This window comes from Brachycentrus maculatus, unplaced genomic scaffold (assembly GCF_059751285.1).
Source record: "Brachycentrus maculatus isolate JH-2025_06_01 unplaced genomic scaffold, ASM5975128v1 h1tg000242l, whole genome shotgun sequence".
Taxonomy (NCBI): Eukaryota; Metazoa; Arthropoda; class Insecta; order Trichoptera; family Brachycentridae; genus Brachycentrus; species Brachycentrus maculatus.
Window position 1 is genome coordinate 1,471,902 of NW_028280993.1, and position 15,059 is coordinate 1,486,960.

Consider the following 15,059-nt stretch of genomic DNA (forward strand, 5'->3'; position numbering starts at 1 on the left):
CGCATCCGATGGTGCATAGGGCACTGCATGATTTAAACGCAATGCTATTTTGATCATTAACTTTTGAAGGAAACGTGATCAGCCCTCCACTTCAGGTACCAGTCCAGGGTAATATTGAATAAATATAAGAGTGAAAAAATCGCTTTAATTTTTTTGTGAGAAATTTATAAGTATGCAACAATAATTTTATTTTTAGATGACTTTATTTAGCTGGGGTGACCAACTTTAGGCAGGTCTTGTGTCCTATTTTTAATAACCAGTTTTAGTGAGGTTTTTTTTAAAAATCCATTTCTAATTTTTACTTTTCCATTTTTTTTTGTAATTATTATTATTTTTTTTTACTAGAACGTTTGTTTAAACTTGTTTTTGTATTTTAATATAACTAGTATGATTAAGTATTCCTTAGCAGTAATTTAAATATATATTTTTGATTATTGATATCGATATCAGGTTTATTAACGTACTTGCTATAAATTTCGCAACACTTCCTGAGAAACCAATCTGATAGTGGGCGACTGGCTTTTCCTTACAACTTCTCGGTATCCGTAATTTACATTTCAACACAAAATACTACACTCGATTGTACCTATTATTTTATATATATATATATATATATATATATATATATTTTTATATATATATATATATATATATATATATATATATATATATATATATATATATATATATATATATATATATATATATATATATATATATATATATATATATATATATATATATATATATATATATATATATATATATATATATATATATATATATATATATATATATATATATATATATATATATATATATATATATATATATATATATATATATATATATATGTGGGAAAAGAAGCAGAGGAAGACCGAGAAAAACATGGCACGATCAGGTATGCCAAATACTTGAAAGTGGTCAGGTTAGGAGTCGTAACAGTCGGCGGGTATGTATGAGGAGATGCATGAACGTGGAAGAGGCGAAGAATGTTTGCAAGGACAGAGTGGTGTGGCGCTCTATTCTCTCTGCCTACCCCTGCGGGGAAGCGGCGTGATGGTTAGTTAGTTAGTTAGTTTTATATATATGTACATATTTATATGTTTTTATTATCTCAACATAGATAGAGAAGAATGTGCAGATATAAGTATTCACAGGGCTTATGAGCTGTCATAAGCTGGATAAGTGACCTTCACTTTTCTTCCCAGATTTGTGAACAAGGATTTGGACACACCCATGTAAAATAATCAGGTCAAATTATAAGTTAAAAACTTGAATAGTTTTTTTAGGCGTTTTCCAGTGGGTAAAATAATCCGATTACGATCTTGGATGTATCTATACAAATAAAAGAGTCTCAGCTAAATAAAAGCTTTTACAAAGAATGGTCAATGTTACACGTGTGAAAAGTGATCGCTTAACCAACCTATGACAGATCTATAAAAACCCAGCCTTCCATATACTTCTTTCTCTATGTTGAGATGCGAAAGATGCAAAAATGACTAAGATGTGTGAACAAGTATTGGGACATACTCAAAATGTTGTGAAAGCCTTCTTTCTCTTCGTATTCCTACTGAGAATCGTGGTCTTCTGAGATGTCCCAGTTTCCTTAAATACCTAGGCTTCCATATTCTTCATCTATGTTAAGATCTCAAAAAGATTCCATATTCTCCTTCACCTATGTTGAGATGTCTAAACATTGATTATTAACAGCCGTGTGTGCGTCCATAAACTCAATGAGTGTACCATGGTCTCCCATTGTCTGCCGATCTATCTGCTGTTTAAATTTGTGGAATCATTGTTTATGAAACGTGCCCATTGAAATGGCAGTTACACACATACGATTACAGAACATCACATAAACGGTGCAGGAAATCGAACTAATTAAAAACAATTGATCAAAATTTTATTAAACAATGAGTATTTTATGATTACTGTTTTTTTTCATTACTGTTAAGGCTAGTCACCCATGCAATCAATTCTTGGCACATTATTTTTTTGACATCCACCAAAGATGAAGAAGAATATGGAAGTCTGGGCATTTACGGGGCTGACGAACGTCATAGGCTGGTTTAAGTGATCACTTTACACACGTACATAAGTGTGGAGTTGGTAATAGAATCATGAAAGCAGACTGAATGCAGTTGAAATGCGATCTCTCAGACGAATGTACAGCAAAATAAGGTATGATATAATACCGAGGTAATCAACTTGAATAAACTTGTCATGATCAAGTATTTCACCTACTTGCACAGATTGGTGTGGCGTTCTATTCTCTCAGCCTACCCCATCCGGAGAAACGTCTTGTTGATTAGTTAGTTCATTTGTTATTTAAGTTATTTTTTTGTATGTCAAATAATTACATGAGTTTACAGTTCATATGTAGGTACATAGCACGTTACTTGATAATTATGTTTGTTTTCCTGTATCTGAAATGCATCTTATAGTGCAGTATTTAACTCAACACCTTGCTTGCAATAAACAGTTACATAGAGGCGTGGGTATGCATTTCTGCATTATATGTATGTCTTTATGTATATATATATATATATATATATATATATATATATAAATATATATATATATATATATATATATATATATATATTATATATATATATATATATATATATATATAAATATATATTACGCCTCTGTAGTGTAATGGTCAGCACGCTCGGCTACCGTTCTGGAGGTCCCGGGTTCGATTCCCAGGGGGGTCAAATAAATATAAGGGATTTTTTCACTGTAATATTTATTCAATATTACCCTGGACTGGTACCTGAAGCGGAGGGCTGATCACCTTTCCTTCGTGTGTAAACGATCAAGATAACACTGTGTTCATATGAAGCAGTGCCCTATGCACCATTGGGGTGCGGATAAGGATAAGGTTTTTTTTTAAAAAAAAAAAAAAAAAATATATATATATATATATATATATATATATATATATATATATATATATATATATATATATATATATATATATATATATATATATATATATATATATAAATATTCGATACTGTATTGTATATATTATATATGAGTGGTGGGTCAAGAATGGTGAATGTTACAGTGCATTACGTGGTTACTTAAACCTGACTGTGACAGATCACAAACTCTGTAAATACCCAGAATTTCGTATCTTTCATCAACTTTGATGTGATGTCAAATAAAAAATAAATATTTGAGATTTATCAACACACTGTGAAACAGCTTCTTGTTTCAATATTATACACACAGGTTATAAGTATATATACCTCATAATCTTTATTTGCCCATAAATTGAGAGACACGGTTAATAGTCAAGTAATAAGAATCCCATTCCAGATAGTATTTACCGCTTATTATGTGCTTTAAATGAACCGGTCTAGCTCTAATTATTCCATCAGATGACCAATTTATCGCGCATAAAATGTGAATAATCGAATTTTACATCATTTTATATATCGTAGTCATACAGGAGAAAGTGACCAAGTGCATTTTTACAAAAACGTGATTATTAACTATTTGATATCTTACTAGCTGAATGTTACCCTTAAAAATCCCAAAGCAATTTAAAACTTGGAAGTATAATATATTGACTTGTTAAAAATTACTAACTGCATTTATGTTTATTCTTTTGCCAAACCAAAGCGACTTAAATGGTCCTCCTGAACATTTTACGTTTTGTTAGTTAGTCACTTTCTCCGAGCCGAAATACTTACATGTTCATACAATATATTTTTTATTACTAGATTTTATACATTACATACAAAATATACAGTAACAATTTACAGTTTAAAGGTTTTACTATAAAATAATTACACCTGGACTTATTAATTAATTAATTCTCTTTCCACCTTGTCCCTACCAACGAGAAGCAACCATCGACGGACACTGTGAACATTATATTGATTTTAAAAAATAAGGATTCAGATAACTGGCTTATTTAAATATGGTTAATAATTATAAAATGACAATGATTTGCTTTTTATAGACCACTGTCACTTGAAAGCAACTTGCTTTGAATCCTCGAAACTGAATGAGGTCACGCGATTTAATTAAGTAAGCGTGTTAGATAATTTACTTCAAGGAAAAGTAACTTAATTCCTTAAATAAAGAAAATAAAAAAGTTTTCACATTTTTCAAATAGAACTCACGAACGATCCATCATACTGTTTTCCTGTAGAGGTAAGCAGAGATAATGGAACGCCACACCACTCATTTTTGCAAATATTATTGTTTTTTTCATATTCATGCATCTTCTCACACATACCCGTCGATTATTCCGATTCCAAACCTGAGCGCATTTAAGTATCTGAAACACTTGATCATGTCAAGTTTTTTTTGGTCTTCCTCTTCTACTATATTACCAACCATATTCTATTATTCCGACTCTATAAATTTGCTTTACTGTTATTTTTCACACATTTGATTCACATGCCCAAACTATCTCAGAACACCTTAATATTGTCGATAATGCTTATCTCAGTCTTGTATTCTTTCCTTATGTTACCATTCGATCATCTATCATACATCGATTCGCTGCACATTCATCGTAGGGATCGCATTTTGGTAAACTTTCGTCCTTCTTTTGCCAGCTTGATTATTTCAAGTTTTCCTCGGTCTTTGTCTGTAAATATTTCCAACTACATTTCTTGAATGTTCTTCGCAGATACTTTGTGGCACATTTTATAAACTTGATAAAATTAAACAACATTTAGGATTTTTTACGGAGTGTGTGCAAGTTTTTGGTAAGGAAATGTAATTAATTATGAGTTTTTTAATGTTTTTAATGTTTTAGAATTTAATAAACCCTGATGATGACTAGGTTCTTGTCGAAACCGGTAGGTTAAAGTGTACTTATAATAAAAAGTGGTTAAAACAAAGTTGTTTAATTTTATAAAGTTTATTTCCAACTACATTCACCTGCAAAATTTATTTTACCATTCTTTCTTTACACATTCGTTCACATGTTCAAACCATCTTTAGATTTCTTAATTAATTGTATCTATCAAATTTAAATGATTTGAGACTTGAATCAGTATTTGATATCGATGAATTAAAAAAAATACGAGTTCAATTATTATGTCCGATGTCTGTTCATTGAAATCAGTTGTACTATATTAATAGGCGAAGTGACATCACCGAGTCTTGAAGTGCTTCAAATACTCTTCAAATAATCAGAGACAATTTCATTTCATTGACCAGTTTATTTTACCGAAAAATATAATATGTTTTGTTTGTTTAAAAATTGAATTACTGAAATACTACATAGCTTTGTTGTAAATAAAGTGAGTGTCAAGTGGAAATTCAGTGAGTAAATTTGCGAGTGAGTGATACATAATTCAACATGGCGATGCTTATCACACGATACACTGCTATATTGTTAGAAAGTGCCAGGAGATCAGGAGATGGAAAGGGTTTCGAAGATCAAGAAACTCAAAGACGACGGTATTCCTCCTCCAGCAGTGACAGGTAATATTTATTTTTACATCTCACCGATCCTCACCAAAAATATTTAATACTTCATCTCTCTTGAATACTTCGTACACTTAAAATTACAATGATTGTTTCCATTTTTTAATTTAAGTTTTATTTGGTAAATACCACTTTTTCTTATAATCTATTGTGACTCATCGAAACACAAATTCGCATCATTTTCCAGCACCGTAAGATGCGGAATCAAAAATGGATAGATTTTACCACAAAGTGACATATTTAATACTTCATCTCTCTTGAATATTTCTTACACTAAAAATTATAGTGATTTTATTCATTTTTAATTTGAGTTCTAATTAGTGAATACTACTTTTTCTTAAAATCTTTTGTGACTCGTGTTTCGATGCATTCGCATATTTTCCAGCACCGTAAGATACGGAATTAAAAATGGATAGATTTTACCGCAAAGCGACTGCCAAATTAATTAATTAAACGATTTATTTATTTATAATTTTACTAAATTCCTAAAAAAACGTTAGTTTTTACCACTTTTTTGTTTTTATTTATTTATTTAATTATGGAAAAATAGTATAATTTTTCTAGACATTTCTACTTTTACATTTGGTATATTAATACTTGTTACGCTGTTCGTCTCCAATAAGAAACTAAGCTCTTGTACTTGGAGAGTAACATACACTAATTGTTTACCATATTGTTTATACTTATAAATTATACAAGTTTTAATTTAATTAATTTAAGTTTTTTTTCTTTGTGTAACATTTTTTTTTTCGATTAATATGTATAAAATGCATATAATTTATTTTTGGCATTTTAATATTTTCAATTTTTTTTATATCTGTAGGGAGGTTAGTGAAATATTTGGGTTCCAAATATTTAACAACGATTGCTTATTATATTTTGTTACGACTAGTTTCGGAAGCTACAGATGCTTCAATCTAGAGTTGAGAATGGTGAATGTTATACGTGTATAAATTTATCACTCAAACCGGCTTATGGCGGGTTTTTAGCCTTGCAAATACCCAGATTTGTGTATTTTTCTTGATATCAAAATGTATAAGATATCAAATACTTAATTATTATAAAAAAAATTGTCGATAAAATCACTGTTCATTTTTGTTTTATGTAATTATTCTGTGTATTGAAATGAACTTGAATTTCCTGCTGTCTGTATTTTGTAAAATAAGATTGATGGTTTCCCGAAAATTTTCATAAAGTTAATTCCAAAAGTTTATTCAGCCTCTCCGTTTCATTTTATTTCCGGCGAGGATCAATACCCGTCAGCCACTAGACAAACTTCAGAAAGGGGTAATAATTTCATTTTGGTTTTTGATATTTGGTATCCTGAGCAGCTTGTTTATGATAAAGCTTTCCTCATTTTCGCGAATCACAGCATTATAACTTTACTGAAATCAAATATCTAAAAAATATATATATAAGCTTTTTAGAGAAAATTTTTATATTGTGAACTTTTATATATTTACTGTAAATAATGTGAATTGAACACGCGCAACTAATTGCATGGGTAAGGACATGTATGACTATATTTATGGTTGTTTGCTCACAGAAATAGTATGAAATTGAAGAATTTTTGTAAAGAATAAAAAAAAACAAATAAATATTAATCTTTTTTATTTTGTTTACAAAAATGTTAGTAATATTAGTATATAACCACTCACCGAGACTTTTATAACTACCGGTTTCGAGATATACCCGTCTCTTCGTCAGGACAATCACAGCATGCAAACAATACTACCTTTCACTACCATGGCACTATTTACACACTTAAAACTACACAAAATGTTAAACACATGCGATTTTTGGTCAACCCGAAGACCAACATGCACTAAAGGTAGCAGCATAAACATGCGTTACGAGCCGAGGTTAAACATACACTAGAGTTAAACATTATTATTGAACCAGCTTATATACTCTTAGGAGAAAGGAGTGGGCGGGGCTTGAATTGGATATTGACGAATCTTGCTAAACCGATTTTGAATCAAATAATGGACTATATTTAAAATAAAATTTCCATATTTTTTTTAAAAAAAAAGAGAAATATTTTTGTTTTTTTTTATTTACAAAAAAATTTCAATTTCATGCTATTTCCGTGAGCCTAAGGGGCTCATTTTTAGAAATATGTATCAAATTCTGGTAGAGTGGGTTAAGACCGAGAAACTCTGACTCAAGAGTCAGCGACTCTAACCACGGGACCACAACCCGACACTATGTGATACTATATGTTGTCAAAAAACAAATTCAGCATTATAACGAGTAATTAGACGACCATATTACCATGTTCAAGAGCCTTAATAATTCGTACACTCATTAAAAGTTAAACACTTGTCCCGTCGTTCACCTGGGCTCCTGAGCACGTGGACTCCACGTAGTTCCTGAATCCCTGTTCCAGGCACCTCGCCGCGTGTACTCGTGACCGTTGCTCCTGAAACTTTATCCCCCGCACGTGATTACGGCAGATTGGTCCAATTCCTAGCGCTGAATTACTTTAGGTGTGGTTCTAAAACGTTTTTGAAGACAGATTTAAAAAAAAAATTGCCACTAATGCTTTTGAATAAGCAGTATTCGCGGATGGCGCATGTATCGTTTTACGCCAACCCGAGCGCTGCTCGCGCGTTTCTACTTGTTTTAGTTTCATGAGATACTTGCCACTTGACGCTTTTTATTTGAAATTTTGCGATAAATGACCGATAACTCCTAAATAAGAGATAATCCAGATTTGTGAAAAAGCATTTGAACACACTCAAAATGTCGTTAATAAATGACTAAATTGATATTTTTTACAATATTACTATTATTTTAGTTTGACGTATTTTTTCATATAAAATTAAGTTTTATTCACATTTTTTATTTCTTCTGTTTTGTTTTTTAGACTGGACAACTTATAAATAATATAAAGTATTTAAATTAAGAATAGAATACAGGGATATTTTTTGTTCTATTTTTGTGAACAAAACCCGATCTTAAAGTCGTTAAAATATTTTTTTTAGGCTTCATCGTAGTCTTTTAAATGTATTTTAGTGGCTGATGTGACGCGATTGAAATGCCTTGTGTCGGCCACCGGTGGCTGACATTGACAGTCAAATTAAATAAATACGAACAGTTTTAAAACCATAGGACGTATCTCTACAAAGTGGCTCGGAGTTGCACTCTCTCGATGTCAACCCCAGTTCCATCCCTTGACGCTGCAACACAAGCTTGACACGTAGCGTGTTTTGAGTTGTCCATTTAAACTTGAATATAATGACCAGGGATGATAAATAAAATTATGTGCGAGGGTGCTTACTTGTGCCCAATTGTCTGGATATGCGGTCCAAGTTAACTGGAATATTTTGTAAAATTTTAAGAAATTTGGCATATGCTGAGTTGGCGTAGGATCAAAATTTTAAGATTATCTTTTGTGGGATTCAATTTATAGTAATTGGGTTCTTTGAAAATTGTAATAAAGCTGAGATAACCGATGAGGACTAAAAGTACTACTACCATCACACCGTTTCCCTGCTAGGGTAGGCGGAGAGAATAGAACGCCACACTCATCTGTCCCGACAACACTCATAGCTTGTTAAGTCATACATGCCCATCAAATGTGTATTTTGACACCATCAGATTTTAAGCCCTGATTGATCTGGTCGTGCCAAGCTTTTCTTGACCGTTCTCGTTCTGTTCTCCCGTTCACATTTGCCAAATAAATAATACTTTCTTAGTCATTTTTCTCGTTTTCCATTTGCTCTACATGTTCATACCACTTAAAAGAACTTTTATTAATATTTTCATTTATCACTAGTTCAGATTCTGTCCTAAGTCTACAGATTTTCCGCACACTCGTCTGAGGGGACGCATTTTAACGGCGTTTATTCTGCTTTTATCTTTGTTTTGTCATTTCCACGTTTTCTCTCACACAGTTATACTATAATAATATGACTTATGTGAATATTTTTAAATAGTTTTTTTGTGTATATTATGTTAAAATATTTTGATAAAAAGAATCTCTGCATAAAAATAAAATGTTCATTATGTTAATGAATTTATAAATTTATGTGTTGTATATGTGTTTGTAAATTTACATATATATTTATCGAATAAATAAATTAAAAATAATAATAAACGCTATATATGAACAGCTGAGGGTATCACGCTTTGTCCAAGTAATTTTGTGATTATTCATTAAGCAGTTTCAATTTCCATTTTTTTCTAAATATCTCCGTTATTTCATCAGTTAAAAGCCAAAAGCGAGGTCAAGTCGAGAAGAGTGATCCCAATCTATCGGCATTAATTGGGTCACGTACAGGACATAACCTCAGCCCTCGGAGCAGCCCTCCTCCCCTAGCAAGGGGTTGGAATCTTTCCACAAATATCTGTAAACATGGAGAGAAAACGCACAGCTAATTTATGGAGTATTTCAAAATGTTTATGTAAGCTTCGTGGAATTTTGCGGAGTGTATTGATCAAGCAAAGCCATAAAGTATTATTTTTTGTTTTGTTTTTGGATTCCTCCAGTGGATATGGAAAATAATTTAGGTATTTGAAGAGAAGAATAATAAAATGTGTTTTTTTTTCTTCCTGTACTATGTAACGAAAATTACCAAACAAAGTCATATGCCTATCCAAAAGTAACTAACTAACTAACTATCACGCAACTTTTGCAGGGGTAGCCAGAGAGAATAAAACTATAAAAATGAATTTTAATTTTACTTGGTAAATATGGTATTCCTATTTATTAAAATCCATTTTGACACGAGTTTCGATGGGTTTCGAATTATTTTAAAACACCGTAATACGTCGAAACAAGTATTGAAATAGATTTTAGGAAATAGTGGTATTTACTAAGTAAAATTTTAACTAATTTTAACTAATTAACTGAAAATTAAGGCCATATAAACCAGCCTGTGATGTAAGCCCTGTAAACACCCAGTCCTCTATATTATTTATGTAGAAATCCATAATTTGTGATCAAGGATTTTTACACACTCAGAATGTTGTACATGTCGTTTTAATGTCTTCATATTTATGAAAACTTCACTATAGATTTTGTTTTAAAATAGATTTTTAGAAATAGTGGTATTTACCAAATAAATTTAAATTTTCAAATAGACATAATATCACTATTTTGTTAAACATTTCGTCCGGTGATATATATTTACTACAACTCGACTTTAACAATGAGAATAACAATATAAAATACAAGAGTTTCTGCTTGATAAAAAGCTTCTTTACATCTCACCAATAGATGTCTCTAGTGAAGTTCTAGTGATTCAAGAACAAGGTTTCTAAATTGGTTCATATATAAAGAACTTCCAAGAATTTGAGTAGTGTGGTTGTCAATAATGGGTAGAATTGGTGAATGTTACACGTGTGTAAAGTGATCACTTAAACCAGCCGATGACGGTCGTCAGCCCCGTAAATGCCCAGACTTCCATATTCTTCTTCATCTTTGATGAGATGTCAAAAAATAATATGTAAATATAATAGATACGGGCCCAGATTTTTTGTATTCCTCGGTAATACAATTACGCAATACAAAAAAGTATTATAACATAAAGTTATTAATTTTCAGCGACGGAAACAAATAATTTGTGAAAAAATCTGGAATAAGATCACCAATACACAAACGTTTCGTACCGTGCATTGCGTACACGCGCACGTCTTAGCATGTTTAATAGCGCGCAGGTCGTCCTCCCCGGCGGTCGTGTCGCTACGCTTCCTTTTGCGGCTATTTGCGATGTATTTTTTTCCTCGTTTTAGAAATTTACCAGAGCTAATTTGTTATATTTCGACTTCAACTGTAGATGTTCTCACTAAAACCTTACATTTCCACGAATAAATTAATTTAAGTAATCAGGAATTCTAGCTTGTAAAATTGTTACGTTTTAACTAACTAACTAACTAACTAACCATCACGCCGCTTCTCCGCAGGGGTAGGCAGAGAGAATAGAGCGCCACACCACTCTGTCCTTGCAAACATTCTTCGCCTCTTTCACGTTCATGCATCTCCTCATACATACCCGCCGATTGTTACGACTCCTAACCTGACCACTTTCAAGTATTTGGCATACCTGATCGTGCCATGTTTTTCTCGGTCTTACTCTGCTTCTTTTCCCACTAACATTCGCCTCATAAATTTGTTTTACCGTTCTTTCGTCACTCATTCGTTCCACATGTCCAAACCATCTCAACACACCTTTCTTAATTTTATCGATAATGCTTATCTCAGCTTTGCATTCCTTCCTTATTTCACTATTCGCACATCTATCATACATCGTTTTGTCGCACATTCTTCTGAGAGATCGCATTTCGACTGCATTCAGTCTACTTTCATCCTTCTTTTGCCAACTCCATGTTTCACTTCCGGACATTAGAGTTGGAACCAGGATACGTTTTAGTGCGATTAAATGATTTAATATTGGTTTAACACAGGATTGGTCACGTTTTGTCGAAACTTTCATTAAGATTTCGATAGAATACAGTAAACAGGACAGATTTGCATTTAAAGGATTTTTGTGCAATACTGGAAATGTAACTTTTTGGTGAAGATGTCCACAACTACGGTCAATAAAAGCAACATTTAGGAATATTCACATTTTTCCTGTTTTTAAATCACATTTTCATGTGGTGTACCAAATACATATCGCTCACTCCTTTCAAGAACGTCATAAATCAAAAAACTTGTTTTTTCAGGAGAACGTTTTTAATGTTCAAAAATATAACACAATGTATTAAAAATAAATAGCAAGCCACTTATTGAACTTTTTACTGTGCAACTGATCTTTTTAGGTAAAACCTGAAGGTTTTTTCTCAGTTTGAAATATATTTAGTTCATTTAAAAAAATAATTAAACAATACCTTTTCTTCAAAATGGAAAAACAACATTTTTTGCACTGTACCGGGTAAATATTAAGTTAAAAAGATGCCCCTTTTGCTGGGAGGTTGTACATTTTCTGGGCATTCCGAAAACATGCATAACTGGAAATTGATGATTTTTGATTTATGACGTTCTTGAAAGGAGTGAGCGATATCACCTTTGCAAGCGGTAGTTTTTTAGCAGTAGAAAGGTTAATTTAAACGTACATAGCTGTATCTCAGTGTGATAAATATCTCAACCAGCCTCCACTACCTCTAAACCGAGAATATTTAATATGCATTAAAATTTGTGAGGGTATCAACATTAAGAAATTTATGTCTCCGTCAAGATGCGATGCCGGAACCCTTCCATAAAGTATAATGTTAAGTGGTATCCCTGTTATGGATATAGCCATTTTATGTGTGGTTAGAAGATTCAGGTGGGAGGGGAGGGGAAGCGAGAGAGATAAGATGAATGTGAAGATGGTAGAAGATGGTAGGAATAATGTAATGGATCCGGCCTGCGATTACAGTAAAAAGATAACGTTTTAACTTTGTGCTGTAGATGATCTTAATTTACCTGTATTTTAATTATTAAACACTAATATTACCAGACTAATACAGTTATATTGAAAAATATAACTTATTGACAAACTATCCATCACACCGATTCTCCGCAAAGGTAGCCAGACAGTCTACATATACTGTCAGTGAGAATACCTGCCCACATCTTTTATTCTTAAGGCCCAGTATTCGTTAAGTCGCATTTTAATTTTCTCTAAATCCAGGTAACATTTTACGTAATTTATTTATTTCTTACAACACCATTTTTGCATTGAAAATATAAGTTTTTCTTAGAAAACATTATTATGGTATTGAAAATAAAAGAGTTATTGAAAAGTCAGCAGTTAAATATTTTTCAATACATATTCTAAAAAACAAAAACAAAGATCCAATATTTATTCTAAAAAAATGAGCTAGACCTGACGTCCAGCGCTATGCATTGCCGGAAGCTAACCGAAGTTTCATTATTACGAGTATGGCCTTTTAAGACAGCCTGCGCGGCGCGCTGTCATAGTCTGTGCGCGCGATATGTATTGAGGTTTTCAGACAATACAAAAAATTCAATACTATTTTGAATAATAAGTACTGCACTACTTTGCAGTATTTGCACTACATTGGATATATTTAAAAAAATCGTAAACCGTATAATTTTAAGTGAAAAACCTGTATATAAAGATGGTAAAACCAATATGTATTAATTTTCTTTGCATTTACTTGCAGTATACTCGTAAACATGTTATTGAACTTTGTGTTTATCCAAGACGTACGTTAGGGTAGTTAGGAAACATCATTTCTTTACATCGAAGGGAGTCTAAGTTATTACAGCGCCTTTGGGCGAATTCCCGGTTTGTTGGTTTGCAGCAAGACCTTCTGCACAAATATTATGTTATACGTATCCTCCATAAATTTGCTGATAACCTGGCATCGTATAATATTTACTTATAGCCCAATTACTTGCGATGTGTACGTGATGTACGATGCCCTGTTAGGTGCGTCAAGGTAATTATAGATGGCGATTTATTATTGAACTTTTCTCTCGATACTGCTCCCATGCCAGCAGCACACGTATCGCTCACTCCTTTCGAGAATTTCATAAATCAAAAATCGTCAATTTTCAGTTGTGCATGTTTTCGAAATGCCCAGAAAATGTACATTATCCCAGCAAAAGAGGCATCTTTTTAACTTAATATTTACCCGCTACAGGGCAGATAGTGTTGTTTTTGCATTTTGAAGAAAAGGTATTGTTTAATTATTTTTTTAAATATACTTAATATTTTTCAAATGGAGAAAAAAACCTACTGGTTTAACCTAAAAAGATCTATTGCACAGTAAAAAGTTCAAAAAGTGGCTTGATATTTATTTTTAATAAATTGTATTATGTTTTTACACATTACAAACGTTCTCCTGAAAAATCAAGTTTTTTGATATATGACGTTGTTGAAAGGAGTGAGCGGTATGTTGTGTTGGATGCTGTAAAATTTTGCAAATTAAAAATATAGAGGCTTTTCTGCAGGTGGGATAGTGAGGATAGGGAAGGTAAATGTGAAAAATACGTCACAAACACCGAGACCAATTGCAAATAAATCTTTCTTTTAAACAAAAGTGGAACTTGACAGATCATGGCACGTATGACTGAGGAAAGATGGACGAAGAAGGTGTTTGACTGGAGGTCTAGAAGCGTGGGTAGGCCTCAGACAACATGGTCTGATGACATTAAGAAAATGGCGGTACTGCATTAAAAGCGAATCGCGTCCAAGGGACAACTGCGGGAGTCCAAAAAGGTGGTCTTTGTTCAATACTGGACACAGAAAAATGCTGAAGTGTTAGTGAATTTATTTTACAATTTGCGAAAATCGAAACTGCTACGCCATTTTCGAAGTCGAGCGTCTACTCAACTTCGCCATGGTTCCTGATACCGTAGCAATTTAACTTGCCATTTATTCAACATTTCATTTGACACAAAAACAAAATCCTTGTAAGTGTATTTTTTTAACGATTGAAGCGATGTCCAATAATGGCAAATCATCCCCACAACACGATCGAACGATTTCAATTATTTTTTAATCGCCTCTTCTCTGCGCTAAAGTTGAAAAATTACAGAAAAGAATATTTATATAATACAGGTGCATGAAGGGTGGTATCAGCCCCCCTCCTTCCCTACCCTCTCTCACCCCATCGCTCTCATCCACCCTTTG

The 15,059-nt window shown here is 32.4% G+C and overlaps 1 protein-coding gene across 14 annotated transcripts in view; it reads left to right on the forward strand.

Moving 5' to 3' along the window:
* Positions 1-15,059, forward strand: part of spri (Src homology 2 domain-containing protein sprint) — a 279,029-nt gene that overhangs the window by 9,665 nt on the left and 254,305 nt on the right. For 7 of the 14 annotated variants that reach the window (XM_088265143.1, XM_088265157.1, XM_088265150.1 and 4 more), the window contains exon 2: positions 5,119-5,463. The exons of 1 other annotated variant lie outside the window; for it this stretch is intronic. In XM_088265143.1, the coding sequence (XP_088121269.1) occupies positions 5,339-5,463 (125 nt within the window). In that variant the 5' untranslated portion in view covers positions 5,119-5,338. Of the gene's footprint in view, positions 1-5,101; positions 5,464-15,059 lie in introns of all 14 variants that reach the window. 6 more of the 14 variants (XM_088265145.1, XM_088265146.1, XM_088265158.1 and 3 more) reach the window with 2 other exon arrangements.